We start from the raw sequence: 18,767 nt of genomic DNA on the forward strand, positions 1-18,767 counted from the left end.
AAATCTTGTTTAAGTGCACAATGATGAAATGCTATGTGGAAGGTGTTATCTGTTCATTTATGTTAATCCGAATGGCGGTGTCTCATAGACAAACAATTTTCCGATGTTAAGAACAGTTCTGGAGCTATATCTAAAAATGTCAAATGAGTTCCTGTAAAATCTGATCGATACACATACCGTTAAAATGAGAGAAACTAGTCATTTAATATCTGATTAAAGCAAATATACATTCCCGCGTAAGACCGAAGCCGACAGCTTTCGGGAATGTTTGTGATGTGCATTTGGATCTTCTACTGAATATATACCCATTACTCCCGGTGTACGAGTCGAAAGCGTGGCATTCCTGCAGACACCGTGGGTTGTTGCGCTTCGAGTGAGAGCTTCTTTAGATCATTATATAAAATATTCAGACGAAAAGGTCTGAACACAATTCAAACCACTGGTCTCCACATTGTATTGCTAAGGCTTTTAGTTTAACCATGGTAGTGCAAAGATAAATTAACTAAACTATCTGCATATATTTTTAAAACTAATCAACGCCAACATTTTACTTTAATTTCTTAGATTTATCATCAAGTTCGTATCGAAAAAGATTCTAGCGTATTTTGTTGCTTAATTATGATGCTGCAACTTGTTCATTCAAATAAATTTGATATTTCAATATCGGTATCAGTGAAATCAGAATTTTTTTTACCAGATGGAATACGTTTACACGAATCGTTGGCCCATCGATGTGAGAGTTCAAATCTGAAATAAATATGTTGCATCGTAAAGTCTGCAGGGATGTTCAAAACTTAAATGATGACCTCGAATTTAACTTTGATAGATTAGAATAGAGTTAAAAAAGCTTTTTTTAACTCTATTCTAGTAGATCTAATCTATCAAAATTAATATTTTCTATGCAGAATGGGAAGATAAGGGTTGGAACTAAGACATACATTGACATATATAGGTACCATTTTGATCAATTTGCTACAGATATTCTTTTTGTAAGCACACAATGGATGTGTCATGAACCCATAACCTAAGAGACGATTGCCGCAGCCACATGAATTAAGGAATTGAACCCGAGGCGGAGGACCTTGGTTGAATTACCAAGACACTCTCGGGTGGAGCTAAAATACGAAATTTTAGCTCAACCAAGGTCCGAAGCCGAGGGTTCAATTTCTATTCTAAAATACCTCAAACTTAAAAAGATAGGCCACGAAAATAACTTGAATATGTGCGAATTTGGCAAATTCCATCCATCGCCGGCCCGGCCGGAGCGCCGGTAGCGCCATTGTTTACATTATGTTACGGCAACGTTACAGAAAATGAGACATGTACATTTTGTACAGCGCGCATAGGAAGTCCGCATCGGCTCGCTCAAGTGATGCTAAAATCTGCGCAAATGGGCTATTTGGAGCGTTTTTCTCGGCAAATATGTGTAGTGCTCATTAAAAAACTTAGGGTGGTTGATGCTTCCTTGACTGATTTGTGTTTGAAGCAGTGTTTTGAGCGCCTCAAACTTCTGAAGTGAGCCGAAATTCCATTGACGTGACGTGTGCATGGTTTCCACATTTTAGTGCAACCCGAGGGAACTTTGGAAGAGCATCTTGGTTGCGTGTCCAAAACACTCCACTCTCAGAACGAGGCTTATGCATTTTCCATTTAAAAGTTGACTTTACGGTACCAAGGTATTTTAGAATAGAAAATCGAGTTCAAATACAATTTATCATACTCTGTTCATCATGACCTCACGGCTTAAGTGACGCCAAAATAAAAATGGCTTCCCTAAAGTATGCCATCTTTCCACCACATGTTGACCAGTAGGGACGCTGATTTAGAAGAAGAGGTGATGAGTTCTGATAATTATATGTCTTTTTTGGTAAATGTCCATGCCCAACTAGAACATATGCCAGATGCAGACTAGCCAGTTCTGACATTATTTCTCTCTGTAGGCAAATGTCCATACCCGACCAGAACATATGTCAATTGCAGAAGGCTTGGAGGATGGGTAATACCCGCTAGAGGTAACCCACCTGGACGTGTTTGCTGCAAACGTAAGTCTTAATTTTGCAAAAGGATAACATTTGTTTGCAGACAGTATTCGTATGCACCTGTTAGAGTAATGCATTGCGTTTTGCATTCGTTCAAGGCCTAAAAGTTTTTACAATACCAATCGACTGGAAATTGCATGCAGTTGGTCATGACAAAATAGATGTTCGAGAACCTTTTATAGGCCCTGTTTACATTTATAAATTCACGTTGGGAAGTCTTGTCGCATAATTGTCGTGTTTGAAGCCTAATGTGAATTATTGTCCGACCATTGAACCAATAGTGGATGTTTATAAATTTTGTATCCATTATATTCGACGTCTAACCACTTCAGTCAGTGTATTTGTTTTAAAGATGTTTTTCCTAACATTATTATCGTATCGAAATCCATGTGTTTATCCATGTGTTGGTTCATTATAAGATCAAGCTCGCCTTTATTTTTAATTTGCACGTATATTCCCTTTTAGTCCCAACTTGTTCCAAGAACTGTAGACTTTACAAGGCAAGGTGTGTACCCAGACGGACATGCCTATTCCCAATAACCACGTCGAGATGCTCATGCCGGCCTGGCCTAGTATGCTGCAAATGTAAGTGGCACTCTACAGTTATGGTTGGGGCCGTGATGGTATGGATGTCGTAACGAATATTATACAAGTAATGTCAAACATCATACATCTCATACCGATCGGACAACGCCCATTCGCCATCTGGCTGCTTTAATGCCTCTCGGTGGCTTCGTCGGAAAACTTGTCGAAAGTTATGAGTAAATGTTAGTCGATTGTTGTTGTTTTTCAAGCTCTGTGACGTTTATAATCATGCTGCTTATTATGTGGTGCTAAACGTCAGTCTTGTCGAGCACGCCGCAACTTTTTCAATTCTTATATCAGTTATCTCTGTATTTCAGACACATGTGAGCTACGTGGATGCAAAGGTAAATGTGTGAGGGGCCGCCGATGTCCTCCAGGGAGTAAGCTCTTAAATCGGAAGTCATGCACTTGTCCGATAGGTCATTCTTGCTGCACGCGTATACGTAAGTATCAGAAAAAATGAATCCCTGAGTAAATTAGTATGAGTAGATGGGCATACCATTAAATACCAGAAGGGCCATCCGCTAAACCAACGAAGTGCATGCAGTGTGATTGGATAATTTGTTAAATCAGATAGGTAGTGCCTATTTTAAAGTAAACCATTAGGGCAGCTTATCGAATATCAAGTGAGAGCAGTGTGCATTTTGCCTATATCTTGTTTTCAGTGCACATTGATCAAACGTTATGTTGAAGATGTCATCCGTTCATTAACATGATTAATGTTCAATCTGAAAGATGGTGTTCACTGTTCTCATGGTCAGACGATTTCTTGATGTTAGGAAAGAATCTGGAGCTTTATTTAAAGATGTCCGATTTATGCCTGTGGGAGAAACCCGTCATTGCATATTGATATCTGCTCATTAAGCCGGGTTAATAACATGATGATTTTTTTCTGAACTAAGGCAAACACCACTGACGGAGGATTGGAATAGCCACAAATAGCCAAACATGTTCAGGTTAACATATATAGCATACTCTGTTGATTTTGACATCAAGGTTATGATGCCGACATGATCATGGCGACCGTTAAGTCTGCCTTTTCCCCACGACATGTCAACCAGTTTGGACGTTGATATAGAGGCGAGTTCTGACATTTTTATCTCTTTGTAGCCAAATGCCCATACCGGACTAGAACATATACCAATTGCAGACGGCTTGGAGGATGGGTAATACCCGCTTCAGGAAACCCGAGAGGACGTGTTTGTTGCAAACGTAAGTCTTGATTTTGCATAGATTACATTTGTTTACCGACGATATTCGCGCGCTCTTGTAATGCATTGCGTGTTGTATTATTGCAAGCCCAAAAGGGGTTTTGATACCAACCGACCAGAAATACATTTCCACAATCGGTGGAGATGATTTTTAGATACGTCCTTACTCTCAGGCATAAGAAAAACACGATTTACAATTATTTCGCCCTCAAAGGGTCAATGATACCAAGAGTGCGAATTTCTTTCTCCCTCCCGGATGCGGCAGAATTCTGCGACGTCACGGTGACAGTGTTGGTTTGACAGGTTTTTTTTTTGAATTACGATTTTTTTCCAATTTTTCTTATTGCTCAAAGCCACATTAAAAAAAGATGACAAATGTACTCAGTGTATTCTTATGCGCTCAAACAAATAACAAGGAACGTCATAGGCCGCTAGGGTTGGTTAGGATCTCTTCCTGGTTCGCTACTGCAAAGGGGGAAAATCTTCGACAAGACACAACAATGTAGAGCCATGGCTCTGAACAGCGCCCTACTAGTGGATCGACGCATGGAGAGCTTACTCTGGTCAAATTGGAGTCCTCATCTCGGAATAGCGTGATAAAAGAATGATTGGTCTGATTTTGAATATTTTCATTTTTGTGCACTTTGTTGAGAGAACTTGGTGGCATCTTGGTTGAATTGTCCTGGATAAAATGCAAAGGGTCCTTAAGTGTGACCGTACATACAGTCGCCAGATAGACAAACACCCTTCGCAAAATGAGAACACACAAATTCGTGTCCCCAAAAAATGTTAATGACGGAAAACACTGAAATTCGCAAGCACTGAAAAAGAAACGATACACCTTTCTGTTCGTTTCAAATAGACATTCTAGGACTTTTGCTTGACATTGATATCGTATTGAAATTCACAAGTAGCTTTTTTAAAGATATCAAAACTCCTTTATTTTTATTTCACGCATGTATTGCATTTCAGTCCCAACATGTGCGAAGAACTGTAGAGCACAGAAGGCTCGATGTGAATACAAGCGGTATTGCAAATATATAATACCGACGCCAAGATGCGCCTGCCGGCCCGGCCTTGTATGCTGCAGGTGTAAGTCAGTCTTCTCTGTTATTACTGGGGGCATGATAGAAAAGGATGAAAGAAATAAGCTGGACATGTGTTCCAGAATGATTTATAGTGGACAAGAAATAAATGTCAGATGGTAAAAGTATGTACCACAAACGTGCATGATCTAGATTAGAGGGCATACCCAAAATATAATACTTCGCGGAAGTGACTGACACTTCAGAGTTATGTGTTTTGCCCAGAATCGGATAACAAACTGCTAGGGGAACCCACTTTACGGCCGGGAATTTCGCTTGAAATGTATACGTCATATGATAATCAGTCACTGTGGAGGCAGAGTGGAGGGGGTGGTTGAGAAAATCTGGCTCAATTCTTCTCCTTCGGGCGCACGAGGGCTAGAGGCTGGAGAGACGTTATGAGCTCCCTCCCGATTGGCTGTGAGGTAGCTGGTTTCAGTTATGCTAATTAGAGGATAAAGCCCAAACTAACGTAAGCAGAATCTGCACACAGAAAGGTTGTCGGGTTAGAGAGTAATATGGTCGTAAATCAGAAAAGGGTTGCCCGACAACTGAATTATGGTTCGACCATTGGACCAAGGTTGCATATTGGTAGATATATTCGTCGTTAAACCACTTCCGTGTTTATTACGAGCAGTTTAATGTTGCACATTACAGAGCTCCTAAAGTGTTAATGATACGAAACTCGTATATTTGACTGTAGAAAGATAACGCCTCGCAGTGTTTGGAAAATGTACATGTTACTAGAAATTACGTTACAATATTATTTTCCCACATTTGTTATCTTGTTTCACTTGATTATGTTGTTCACATGCACTTCCATGAATCTATTGATCCTTTATGTAGTGCATGCATTACCTTATTGCAAATGTAACCATCATGAAATTGTCATTAAAAGTAATGCACAAATGGGTTGATCGTAGATGTAAGGCATTCAAACCGTGCAGTCACCGGTCTTCGGCGGCAATGACGAACAAGTTAATCACTGACAGTATTATAACGAAGTATCACTATTAGTATGGTTACCTAAACGGGTTTTATACTAATAATACAAATACTGTGCCATATCATCCATCTCTTCGGGCGGTGTCAAATTGCCATCTGGCTGTTTAAAAGCCTCTCTGTCTATGTGGCTAATAAATGTATGAAAACTAAACGAGAGTTATGAACGAATTACATGTAGTTGACCGATGCTATTTTTCTCGGTCACGCATCGAGCATCATCTTGCTGCACAAGGTAGTTCCTAACTTCGGTCTTCTTGAGCACCTCAACAACTTACCGACAATTCTTTAGTTGCTCAGGTGTATGATACACAGTGCATGCTTCAGTTATCTCTGTATTTCAGTCACATGTGAGACACGTTCATGCAAAGGTCAATGCGTGAAGGGCCGCCGATGTCCTAAAGGGACCAGGATGATCAATAGGAGGTCATGCACTTGCCCCAATAACCATTCTTGCTGCACTCGTTTACGTACGTATTTAAATGAAGAACATCAATCAAATGGAAAGTTTGTAGATGATTGTGATCAGCGTAGGAATCATCAACTAAATCTGGCACTAGCGTGGTGGGATAATTTGTTAAATTAGAGTCTTCCAAATGACCATAGTTCCTGCCAATTTAAAAGAAAACATCAAGCAGTCTTATCGTTGCACAATTAAGAGCAGTGTACATATCGTCTGCATTGCGTTTTAAGGGCCCAATGATCATAATGTTGAAGATGTCACCCGTTTATTTATGGTCAATCCGAAAGGTGGTGTTATTGTTCTCATGGTCAGAAAATTTCCTGATGTTAGACAATGTTCTGGAGCTATATCTAAATATGTCTGATGTGTTCCTGAATATGTCACGGGCCATTGGAATGGGAGAGGAGAATCCCATCATTACATATTGATATCTGCTCATTTAGCCAGCTTGGTAATAACGTGATGGATTTTTTCTTCTTTAAGACGAACGCTACTGACACTGGTAAACACAAAAATCTAGGAAAGCGCACAATATTTTTCCGTCATTTTTCTGGATTGGCCGTGAAAAATCTGAAATACCGGTGATTTATCTTCATAAAACATGAAACCATCAAAAATGTTATGCAACTCCACAGCACTGGGCCATCAGATAAACAAAGGAACAACTAATGGGGCAAAAACATTTAAATAATTAGGCATTATTAGGGCCAAACTCTTCAGAACCAGTGGTGTGTCATCCCAGAATGCTCTCATTCGGATTATGGGAAAATCCAAAATAGTACAAGAAGGAATGTATTGGCACAAAACTAGGTCTTTGGCATAGAATACACAAAAACTAAAGCAAATATAGTATAATTAATGAAACTATTTATTTCCACGGGATAATATAATTGTCTGTTGTCAAGACTTCTTCAAATTAAGGAATAATGCCCTTTTGGTAACTTGTGAGGATTGTTTTGACAAGAATTCCAAAAAAGTAACAACAGTTTGTTCTTAGAGACAACTTGTATTTTGGTTGTCTGAGACTGCAATTAGGAACTGGAAGAATAATCATAGTTCAAATTCGCATTCATCATATTTATTTTCCCTGATAAATCAGTATTTACATGTTCAATTACCCTGTTCAATATGCCTTCTTAGGAAAACAAAATACTTTCCACTTAATAGTTTCCCGTTGATCTGTAATATGGTTGTCCCAAGCTGCAATTGGGAACTGCAGTGATGACAAGGAGCAGAGTTCAAATTGACATTTTGTCATGTTTAATTACTCTGCTCATTATACTTTTGTTATAAACGAATGCTTTCTACCCCGTTTTCAGTTGAACATTAAAAATTATAAATCTTGCAAAATCTAAAAAAATGTATCCAAGAACAAACTGTAGTTGTTAATTTTTGTGCAATTCCTGTCAAAGAAATTCTCACAATCTTTGTTCCTCTGATTGCCCTGTGCATTGAAGCTCATAACGTTTTTGATGGTTTACTGTTTCAGGAAGATCGCGGATAAATCACGGGTATTTCTGATTTTTCACCAACAATCCAGACAAATCAGTGAAGATTTTTGTAGTTTGACGGCAGAATAGCCAAAAATGTTCGGGTTACTTTACTCGGTTGATTTTGACCTCTGGGCTATGATGCCAAAATGATCACGGTGACCATTAAGTCAGCCTTTTCCCACAACATGTCAACCAGTTTGGACGTTGATATAGAGAAGTAGATGCGATTTCTGACATGTTTTTCTCTTTTTAGCCAAATGCCCATACCGGACTAGAACATATGTCAATTGCAGACGGCTTGGAGGATGGGTAATACCCGCTTCAGGGAACCCGAAAGGACGTGTTTGTTGCAAACGTAAGTCTTGATTTTGCATGAAGGATATTACATTTGTTTACAGACGATATGCGGACACACCTGTAATGCATTGCTTGCTGCAACCTAGCAAGCCCTAAAATTACTCTAGGCTCAGCTATAAACCACCATGCCTGCAAAAATTATAAACCTGCCCACATCTTATTTATTCATGACCTCTTTTGTGTCATAGGAACCAATCGAAGGCAACAATCTGTGCGTTTGCAGGGCTATTGTGCCTTGGTCTGGGAAGCCATGTCACTTACATTAGTACCGAGGCGTTATTTATTCTATGAAAAACGACAACGGGTTTTATTAATCAGAATTGTAGGTAGTAACGTATTGCACGACAGGTAAGAGATGAATACAAAAGGCCCTTTTTAAACATTCACTTGATCGTTGAAATTTATTCGTTCTGAAAGGACGAGACAAGCCGGTGCGCGTAACCTCCATCGACGAGGTCTGTGATTACATAATGATCAACAACGTGGCTTGTCATTCGATCAGAGAATCCCCACACTCGTGAACTCAAGCCAATCAATGCCTACAGTGAACCCTAACAAAAGAATTAATATATCACTTTTGAATAAATATAATGTGGGCAGGTTCGCTAGTTTATGCTGGCATGGTGGTTTCGAGCCGAGCCTAGAGCATTTCAATAACAGGCTAGAAATACATTTCTGCAATTGGTTGCGACGAAAGCACATGTCGAGAACCGTTTAGGTCCGGCTTGACACTGTCACATGTAAGGATGAAAGACAAACAACCACGACTTCGAAAAAAAGAGGAACATACTGATCCTTACTGTCACAAACAATGCTTGTGACAAGAAAACACTGAATATCAGAAAAACTGAGAAACCTCCTTACGTGCCTCTCTGTTTCAAATTGAAATTATACTTTTTTGGCTGACCATTATTATCGTGCTAAAATTCACGAGTAGGTTCATTAAGAGACGGAGCACTCATTTTCTTAGCTTACGATATTATTTCCTTTTAGTCCCAACATGTGCGAGGAACTGTAGAGCCCAAAAGGCTCAGTGTGCACCCAAGCATACGTGCATATACAAACTAAGGACACCGAGATGCTCCTGCCGGCCCGGCCTAGTATGCTGCAAGTGTAAGTCCCACTTATCATTCATGACTGGGCCCATGATAAAAAGGGTGAAAAATAACCTGGACATGTATGCCAGAGTAAATGTATGGTAGAGGGCAAAACCATTGCTAAATGAATGTGTACCCAGACGTTCAAGAATGCATACAAATATATTTTACTTCGCTGAAGTAGCTCATGCATGATAGTTGTATGTTTGACCAAGAAACACGTAATCTGTAGAAAGAACGATTTTTGGGACAGGGAGTGATGTTGAAGTGAATAAGGAAAGGGTCGCACAACAACTGAATTATCGCCCCACAAACACTGGACCAAGAATACGTGACCGGTAAATAATTTATTTGGCGTCTAACCACTTCAGGGTTAAATAAGATTAATTCAGTGCTGCATGATCCATAGTCTGTAAAGCATTAATAATCGAGAACTCATCAAATTGACTGAAAGAAGACAAACCCTCGATCAGTCAATTTCTGAACGATGAACAGTCCTCCCAGAAAGAAAATGTCCACAGGGTTTTTTTTTATATCACAGAGATAGAATAATATAATTGAACGCGGTTTTCTGCAGAGAATGGTATATCTAGTTGGTTATGTATATGATGGAGTTGGACCAAGCTAATCCTGTCTCTTAATTAAGTAACAGGCAATTTTAAAAATGTCCAACAAGTCACTTTTTTTTAAATTTTAGGCCGGGTCTATTTGGCAAGCGGCTCGCCGAACAGGCATCTTTTTTGTCCTGTTTGGAGAGCCGCTTGCCGTACAGCACTAAACAGCCAACCTGTTCGGCCAGCCGGGCTTGCCAAACAGGTAAAAAATCTACCCTGTTTGGCGAGCTGGAGACTTTACTTTAATATTAATGAGTTCGGCTCTCCATTCAGGACAAGAAAAAGTCGCTGTTTGGTAAGCCGGGCTTGCCAAGTAGTCACTTCCTTTATTTTATTTTCGTTCTTTTTCACAATGTATGGGTGAACTATGATGCAACAAGGGTCAAACGTCAACCACTATATACTGACAATTAATGAGTAGCTCAGCCGTATGATATACAATGCGTGCGTCAGTTATCTCTGTATTTCAGACACATGTGGGCTACGTGGATGCAAAGGTAAATGCATAAAAGGCCGCCGATGTCCTAAAGGGAGCAGGCCGCTCAACAAGAGAAGGTGCACTTGTCCGAGAGGCTACTTATGCTGCTCGATTATAGGTAAGTATTTAAAAATCAATTAAAAGAAAATAGGTAAATGTTGTCGCCGTTAATTACTGGAGGATCCACTAAACTGAGGAACTAGCGTAATAGGATAATTTGCTTAATCAGATCTAGAGTCTTTCAAATAACCGTAATTTGTGCCTATTTAAGAAGTAAACTCAGAATATTGATGTTGAAATGAGGTTAGCGAACATTCGGCAGAAATTAGTTTTTTTAAGTGCTTAATGACAAAATGTTATGTGTGAGATGTCATCCGTTCAATTTTGATCAGAATCTGAGTACCGGTGTTACTGTTTCATGTTCAAACGATTTCCTTTCTTTCTTTAATTAATAACTTCTTCTGTCTTGGAATTAAATAATTGATTATGTCTTGTTTAAGACGAACGCCTCTGCTGGGAATAGCGAAAACAATTTGAATTCAGATACAACTCATACTCTGTTGACATGGTTGATATTGGCATCAGGGCTAATGAAATACAAAAATGATCATGGCGACCCTTAAGTCTGTTTTTTTCACCATATTATGTCCACCTGAAAGGACGCTTATGAAAGTAGAGGCTAGTTCTGATTATCATTTTCTCTTTGTAGCAAAATGTCCATACCGAACTAGAACATATATCAATTGCAGACGGCTTGGAGGATGGGTGATACCCGCATCACAAAACCCGAAAGGACGTATTTGTTGCAAACGTAAGTCTTGATTTTGCATGAAGGATATAAAATTTCTTTACAGACGATATGCGTATACACATGTAGTGCATTGCGTTTTGCATTTCTTGCAAGTCCCTCAAGTGTTCATAATAACAACTGACTAGAAATGCATTTCTGCAGTTGGTCGCGACGAAAACCAATGATTGACAACCGTTAAGGCCCTGTTTACATAAAGTTCACATTGTCACATATGGATATGCAACTTTTCACTTATATGTCGCGTGTGTCATGTTTTAAGCCTAAGTCAATAAATTAACGTAATTGTGACAATTGACATGCAGCATTATTGAACCGTGGCGGACATGCACTGATTCAATGTATATCAGGTGCAACATACGTGGCTGCTTGCCACTTTCAGTTTGTCCATACATTAAACAGCTAGACAGACCACGCCTCTCAATTGGGAAACAAACAAAAAACTATATGTACAAACAATGTCAATGACAGAAGACACTGAAAATTGGAAGGCTTAAAAACCCTGCAGCCTCCTTATGTGCCCCTGTGGCGAATAGACTATTTTAAATTTCAAAAATCGTTATCTTGTTTTGTTCAACATCATCATCGTACTGGAATTCATGACTAGCTTAATAAAGAGATCAAGCTTCCCTTTTTAATTAACGACTTTATTGCCTTTTAGTCCCAACATGTGCGAGGAACTGTAGAGCGCAGAAAGCAAAATGTGCACCCAAGCTGACATGCAGAAACAAAATATACTCGTCGAGATGCTCCTGCCGGCGCGGCCTAGTATGCTGCAAATGTAAGTGACACTTTACCGTTATGATCGACTGGCCGGGGCCAATGATAGAAAAGGATGAACAAAATCCTGGAAATCCAGAATAATAAATAGTGGACAAGACATAAATGTGACTCGCTCTACCAAAACTAGGCGCTTGTCGCATCTGAACTTGACAGGTCGATACGGACTTGTTGTTCATTTCCCTATTGTAGACCTTTGGTGAAATGTAACCAAATCAGTTTGTAATAGATTTCACAAACAGTCTACAATAAGGAAATGAACAACAAGTCCGTATCAACCTGTCAAGTTCAGATGCGACAAGCGCCTAGTTTTGGTAGAGCGAGTCACAAATGGTGGAGGGCAGATCGTATAAGTCAATTAATACCACAACGTACAGGATGTAAGGTAAAATCGGGTATTTGAAGCCCTTTTTCATCTATAACTTTGCTTACGCAATAGATTTCCAGGCAGATTCACTAAAACCGGCCTGCATCTTGTAGTGGCACCGCTTCCAATTTTACAGCCTGTAATTCAGGCCACTTAATCTAAAACAATGCCTCTGAGAGACAATACAAGACCTGTGGTCAGGAGCTACAAATTGTTACCCCGTGGCATTGGGGTATTTGTAGCCCCTGACTAAAATTTAAAATTGCATGTTTTTATGTATGAGAAAAAATTTGTCACATGTTTATTGTCTTTATTGGTAATAAAGCTTTCAAAATTATTCCAATCTTGGTTGACGACGAGATTTTGCTGGTATCAAACGACATTTATTGAATACATAAGCGATGTTCGAAGCAATCACTTACCAACAGTTTAAACAATATCGTCGCAAATCAGACTGATTTTAAACTGGTATAAAAACAAAGTTCTATCTATCACCTCTGTTGTACATTACACCTTGTGTCAGACAACATCTTGTGACATTCTGAATTGACTGACGGTCTTGTCGTGCGCCATTAAAAATTTTAGTTTCAGTTATGGGTCATGTATCAACCCCAACTATAGCTGGCACCACTTAATGGTAATGCAATGTACCATGAGAAATGCTGCTTTCTAGTCGATGGTGTGGCTTTAACTAGAGACACCAGTGACTTAAAAATATTAACATTATTTCGAAATATTTTCAGATAAACTAGTATGAAACCACAAATGTACATTGCTCGTACATAAAGGGTTGACATTGTATCTAAATCGGATAGAGTTATCATCAAATAATATAATTCGGGTATAAGAATTTAAAAAAACCTAGCATTTTCATGATTAATGACCGGATAAATTGAGATATTTATAGGGGATAAAAATACCCCGAACCAACGGGCTACAAATACGACGAGGGTACCTTGGTCAGAAAAGTGTCTCTGAAAAATTTACTTTTAATAGTGACATCAAATGCCACATGCAGCATTCTCTACACTCAATACTGATCACCTGAACCAAGTTTCAAATGTAATCAATGCTCTGCAAGTGTGGGAAACTCAGACCTGTAAAAAGTTCGATCCCAACTTATTTTGTGCATGTGTCTGATTTGTTTACTTCTTATCGCCAAAACTCTTAGTCAACCTGTTGCATAATCCCAAACTATTTATGTTAGGATACTCAAGAGTCACCTCTTCAATATCCATGCTCGGGTTGGCTGAATAACTCCATGGTTACCGGAATATGATTAAAACATTGCCAGGGGCTACAATTAGACCGGTGTGACAGCGGATATAGTCCCCCTGGAGTCATAGTCCGGTAGCGTTGTATTTGACCAATTAAGCAGCATGATCTATTGTACCGCTAACCCTAACCAAAACATATAGCAATGCGGGCTATTGTTACACGGACTATCAGCCCTGGGACTACTATCCCCGCCACACCTGGGCTACAAATACCCCATTTTACCTTATACCAAAAATGTATTGCTTTGCTGAAATTTCTAAAAGACGATAGTTCTGTTTGGCAAAGTAACAGTGATTACAAAACCCTAGCTAACCAACGTACTAAGCTTAAAATATACAGAGAAAGGTTGTCGGTTTAGGAAGAGATATTGAAGTGAGTATAAGGGAAGGGTTAAGAGACGACAAACCTATCATCCGACTAATGAACCAAGATTCCATTTGATATCAGGTTAACGTCTTTCCACATTAGGGGAATTGTTTAATGTTGTTCGATCCTGCGTTGCTAGATTACAAATGATTAAGAACTCACCGAGTTAACTTAAAGAAGGCAGTGCTTAAGCCCGCAGCACACTAGCCGCCAACTTTGGCGAAAAGAAGCGTTCAGCTGACGCCTCTCGACGCCGAAGTTGGCGGCCAGTGGATCCCGGTCAGAGCACACCTGCCCAGAATCGGCGTCCAGTAGCGTCTTTTCCGCAACTTTAGGCTGCCATTTTGAAATCATGTGACATCAAGACGCAAGCTAATTGGCGATAGCCTCGCCGCCGACGCCACGTCAGGCGGCCATCCGTAGCACACCTGGCTTCTTCTTGCGTTCAAACGCGGCGACACGCGTCAAAAATCAAACATATTAGATATTAAGATGGCGTTAAGTTGCGGCAAGTGGCTGCAAGTGGCGTTCGCCGACGCCGTTCGTAGCAGACTAGGGATTTTTCAGGCGTTCAGGACTCTTGCGGCAAAAAACGCCAGTGAACGCCGAAGTTGGCGGCGAGTGTGCTGCGGGCTTTAGATCAGTCGGTGTATGAACAATATAATACATGTTATTAAAAATTACTTTACATTCATTGTTGATACGTTTTGTGATACCGAAATGACTTAATCATTACGTTGTTCTCCGTAATGCACATCAGTCTCGTCGATGAGCACGTCTACAACTTTACTAACAATTCATCATGGTCATAAGTTGCTAAGACGTATGACACACAGCACGTGCTTCATTTATATTTGTATTTCAGACACATGTGAGCTACGTGGATGCAGAGGTATATGTGTGAGGGGCCGCCGATGTCCTAAAGGGAGTGAGCTGAAAAATCAGCGTAGGTGCACTTGTCCGATAGGCTATTCCTGCTGCACGCGTATACGTAAGTATTAGAAAACAAAAAATGCTATGGTCGAGTAAATGAGTATGATAAACAATGTATGCACTCGCCGTCATATCTCCTTAATCGAGGATTTATAGCGTGAAAGGATATATAACGCCGTTGCCGGAGGAATAGCCAACAATTTTCGAGTTGTTGATTTTGACATCAGGGCTGATATGATGCTAAAATGGTCATGGCGACCTGTACGCTTGGAAAGTTTGCCTTCTTCCCAAATTATGTCCACCAGTTTGGACGTTAATCTAGAGAAGTAGATCCGATTTCTGACATTATTTTCTCTTTGTAGCGAAATGCCCATACCGGACTAGAACATATACCAATTGCAGACGGCTTGGAGGATGGGTAATACCCGCTTCAGGAAACCCGAAAGGACATGTTTGTTGCAAACGTAAGTCTTGATTTTGCATGAAGTATACATCTGTTTACAGACGACATGCGTATACACATGTAATGCATTGCGTGTTGCAATCTTGCAAGCCTTAAAATCATTTCAATAACAACTGGCTAGAAATGCATATCTGCAATTGCGACGAAAACACATGATTGACAACCCCGCTTCATATTGTCGCATGTATGGATGTGGCTTGTCACTTAAATGTCGTGTTATTGTTTTTTAAGCCTTAGTTATTTAATGACCTCACTTGTGACAATGGCCATTGGCATTTGAACAGTGGCGGAAACACACTAATACAATGTGTATCACAGATGCAACATGCGTGGTTGAATTGTTTGACACATTAAATTAAAGGAATAGAGGGCTCTTTACTTTGCTTGATTTAATTTTCTCCTGTTTCATGATGGGCACACAATACTTCTCGAAGTTTGTTTGTTTTTTAATTTCCGAACTCTTGTGCATATGAGAGACAATATTCATCAATCATCGTCCTTAAATGAATCGTCAATGAGTTCCTTTCGGGCAAATTCACGAATCTCCACGACGTCTTTTCGTTTTCACCTCGTCAACAGGGTCAGTGAGGGAATAAGGGAATGCAGTATAGGGTATTGGTCCACATGGAGTGGATCTGCGCTAGAAGGGCTAATTCTGCTAAAATCGGAGTCAGCATCTTAATAGCGTGAAAATTCAGTCAGATTATTAATTTTTCCTTTTTTGTCCAATTTTTTAATGATACCAACAGTCCTTTAAGTGTGTTCATACAGGAGACCGCTAGACAGACAACAACTTCGAAAAAAGGGAAACTTACAAAACCGTTCAGTCCCAAGCACTGCATATGAGAAAAAACAGTGAACATCGGAAACACTAATTTTGAATCTCCTAACGTGCCTCTCTGTTGCAAATAGCAATTATGCTTTTTTTGTTGACCATTATTATCGTGTTGAAATTCACGAGTATGTTCATAAAGAGACGAAGCATTCCCCTATTTATAGTTTATGATTTTATTTCCTTTTAGTACCAACGTGTGCGAAGAACTGTAGGGCGCTAAATGCTCGATGTGTACCCCCGCGGACGTGCATATACAAACTGAAGACGTCGAGATGCACCTGCCGGCCCGGCCTAGTATGCTGCAAGTGTAAGTACCAATTCTCAGTTATGACTAGGCCCATTAGCAAAAAGGATGAAAAAACTACCTGAACAATCATGTGTTCCAGAGTAAATAGTGGACGAGAAATATTGTAGAGGGCAAAAGTATTAAAAAATAGATATACATGTATACCCAGACGTGCAAGAGTGCGTGCCAAAAATGTATTACTACGTCGAAGTAGCTGACGCATGATAATTATGTTTCATCCAGAAACACAAAACCTTGACAAACGTTAGCAGAATCTGTAGAAAGAAAGATTTGTGTGTTAAGCCCGCAGCACACTAGCCGCTAACTTCGGCGTGCACAGGCGTTTTTTGCCGCAAGAGTCCTGAACGCCTGAAAAATTCCTAGTCTGCTACGAACGGCGTCGGCGAACGCGACTTGCCGCCACTTGCCGCAACTAAACGCCAAATATCTAACATGTTTGATTTTTCACGCGTGTCGACGCGTTTGAACGCAAGAAGAAGCCAGGTGTGCTACGGATTGCCGCCTGAATTGGCGTCGGCGGCGAGGCTATGGCCAATTAGTATGCGTCTTGATGTCACATGATTTCAAAATGGCAGCCTAAAGTGGCGGAAAAGACGCTACTGGACGCCGATTCTGGGCAGGTGTGCTCTGACCGGGATCCACTGGCCGCCAACTTCGGCGTCGAGAGGCGTCAGCTGAACGCTTCTTGTCGCCAAAGTTGGCGGCTAGTGTGCTGCGGGCTTTAGGGAGAGATGGACGTGAATAAGGAATGGGTTGCACGACAGCTGTACGTGACAAATAATATTGTGCATCTCCTTGGGCAGTGTCGATACGCCATCAGGCTGCGTTAGTGTACCCCTGTGGCAATGTCTGAAAATTTACCCAAAGTTATTGACAAATTAGTTGACCGTTGTTCCTGGTATTTGTCTCCGTCACGCATCGGGCCACGATCGGGCTACTCCAAGTAGTGCCGAACTTCTGTCTTGAAGAGTACGCCAACCACCATATACTGATACTTCATTAGGTCAGGCGTATAATACACTATGGTGCGTGATAAAGTGTGCTTTACTTATCTCTGTATTTCAGACACATGTGGACTTGCTGGATGCAGAGGTAAATGCGTCAGGGGCCGCCGATGTCCTAAAGGGAGTAGGCTGCTTAACCAGAGAAGGTGCACTTGTCCGACAGGTTCCATCTGCTGCACACATATAAGTGAGTAAATAAATATCAATTAAATGAAAATAAGAATGAGGAAACGTTCTCGCCGTTAGATACTAAATGATCCATCCACTAAACTGGGGAACTAGCGTAATAAGAGAATTTGCTAAATCAAAGTCTTTCAAATGACCGTAATTCGTGCCTATTTACGAAGTAAACAAAGCAGATTGGTGTTGAAATGAGGTAAGCGAATTTTTAGCCGAAATCTTTTTGTAATTGCTTAATGACAAAATGTTATATGTGAGATGTCATCCCTTCAATTTGATCTGAATCTGAGCAGCGATGTTATTGTTTCATGCTCAAACGATTTCCTTTCTTTCTTTAATTAATAACTGTTTGGCGGGCGTGACAGAGGGATCGATTCTGTCCTGTTGAATACGAGCGCCTCTGCCGGGCGCAGGAAAAGCAAACAATTTTCAAATTAAGATACATGTACATGTACATCTCACACTCTGCTGATTGTGACCTCAGAGCTAATGGAATGACAAAGTTAGCATGGCGACCCTTAAGTCTGTTTTTTTCCACCATATGTCCACCTGAAAGGACGCTTATGAAACTAAAGGCGCATTCTGACATCATTTTCTTTTTGTAGAAAAATGTCCATACCCAACTAGAACATATGCCAATTGCAGACGGCTTGGAGGATGGGTAATACCCGCTTCAGGCAACCCGAAAGGACGTGTTTGTTGCAAACGTAAGTCTTGATTTTACATGAATGGTGTCACATTGGTTTGAATACGATATGTGTATACAACTGTAATGCATTGCGTGATGCATTTCTTGCGAGCTCTAAGTAACTGACTAGAAATGCATTTCTGCAATTGGTCACGAGGAAAACACATGATCGACAACCCTTTATGCCCTGTTTGCATAAAGTTCACAATGTCACAGATAAGTATGCCATTTTTGGCTCACCGTAAGGGGAGTCTATACGATAGCGCTGTGTCCGTCGGCGGCGGCGGCGGCGGCGTCGTCGTTGTCGTCGTCGTCGTCGTCGTCGTCGTCGTCG

General features: G+C 40.4%; 2 protein-coding genes across 4 annotated transcripts in view; one reads left to right on the plus strand and one right to left on the minus strand.

Moving 5' to 3' along the window:
- LOC135498977 (atrial natriuretic peptide receptor 1-like) overlaps positions 1 to 18,767 on the minus strand; it is an 813,512-nt gene that overhangs the window by 499,190 nt on the left and 295,555 nt on the right. The gene's annotated exons all lie outside the window — the stretch shown is intronic.
- LOC135498976 (zonadhesin-like) overlaps positions 1 to 18,767 on the plus strand; it is a 96,086-nt gene that overhangs the window by 41,760 nt on the left and 35,559 nt on the right. For all 3 annotated transcript variants that reach the window (XM_064789555.1, XM_064789557.1, XM_064789556.1), the window contains exons 53-68: positions 1,941 to 2,042; positions 2,505 to 2,624; positions 2,942 to 3,067; positions 3,735 to 3,836; positions 4,808 to 4,927; positions 6,267 to 6,392; positions 8,132 to 8,233; positions 9,229 to 9,348; positions 10,417 to 10,542; positions 11,134 to 11,235; positions 11,894 to 12,013; positions 14,889 to 15,014; positions 15,319 to 15,420; positions 16,442 to 16,561; positions 17,627 to 17,752; positions 18,351 to 18,452. In XM_064789555.1, the coding sequence (XP_064645625.1) occupies positions 1,941 to 2,042; positions 2,505 to 2,624; positions 2,942 to 3,067; positions 3,735 to 3,836; positions 4,808 to 4,927; positions 6,267 to 6,392; positions 8,132 to 8,233; positions 9,229 to 9,348; positions 10,417 to 10,542; positions 11,134 to 11,235; positions 11,894 to 12,013; positions 14,889 to 15,014; positions 15,319 to 15,420; positions 16,442 to 16,561; positions 17,627 to 17,752; positions 18,351 to 18,452 (1,842 nt within the window). The remainder of the gene's footprint in view (positions 1 to 1,940; positions 2,043 to 2,504; positions 2,625 to 2,941; positions 3,068 to 3,734; positions 3,837 to 4,807; positions 4,928 to 6,266; positions 6,393 to 8,131; positions 8,234 to 9,228; positions 9,349 to 10,416; positions 10,543 to 11,133; positions 11,236 to 11,893; positions 12,014 to 14,888; positions 15,015 to 15,318; positions 15,421 to 16,441; positions 16,562 to 17,626; positions 17,753 to 18,350; positions 18,453 to 18,767) is intronic.

The sequence above is a fragment of the Lineus longissimus genome, chromosome 14 (assembly GCF_910592395.1).
Source record: "Lineus longissimus chromosome 14, tnLinLong1.2, whole genome shotgun sequence".
NCBI lineage: Eukaryota > Metazoa > Nemertea > Pilidiophora > Heteronemertea > Lineidae > Lineus > Lineus longissimus.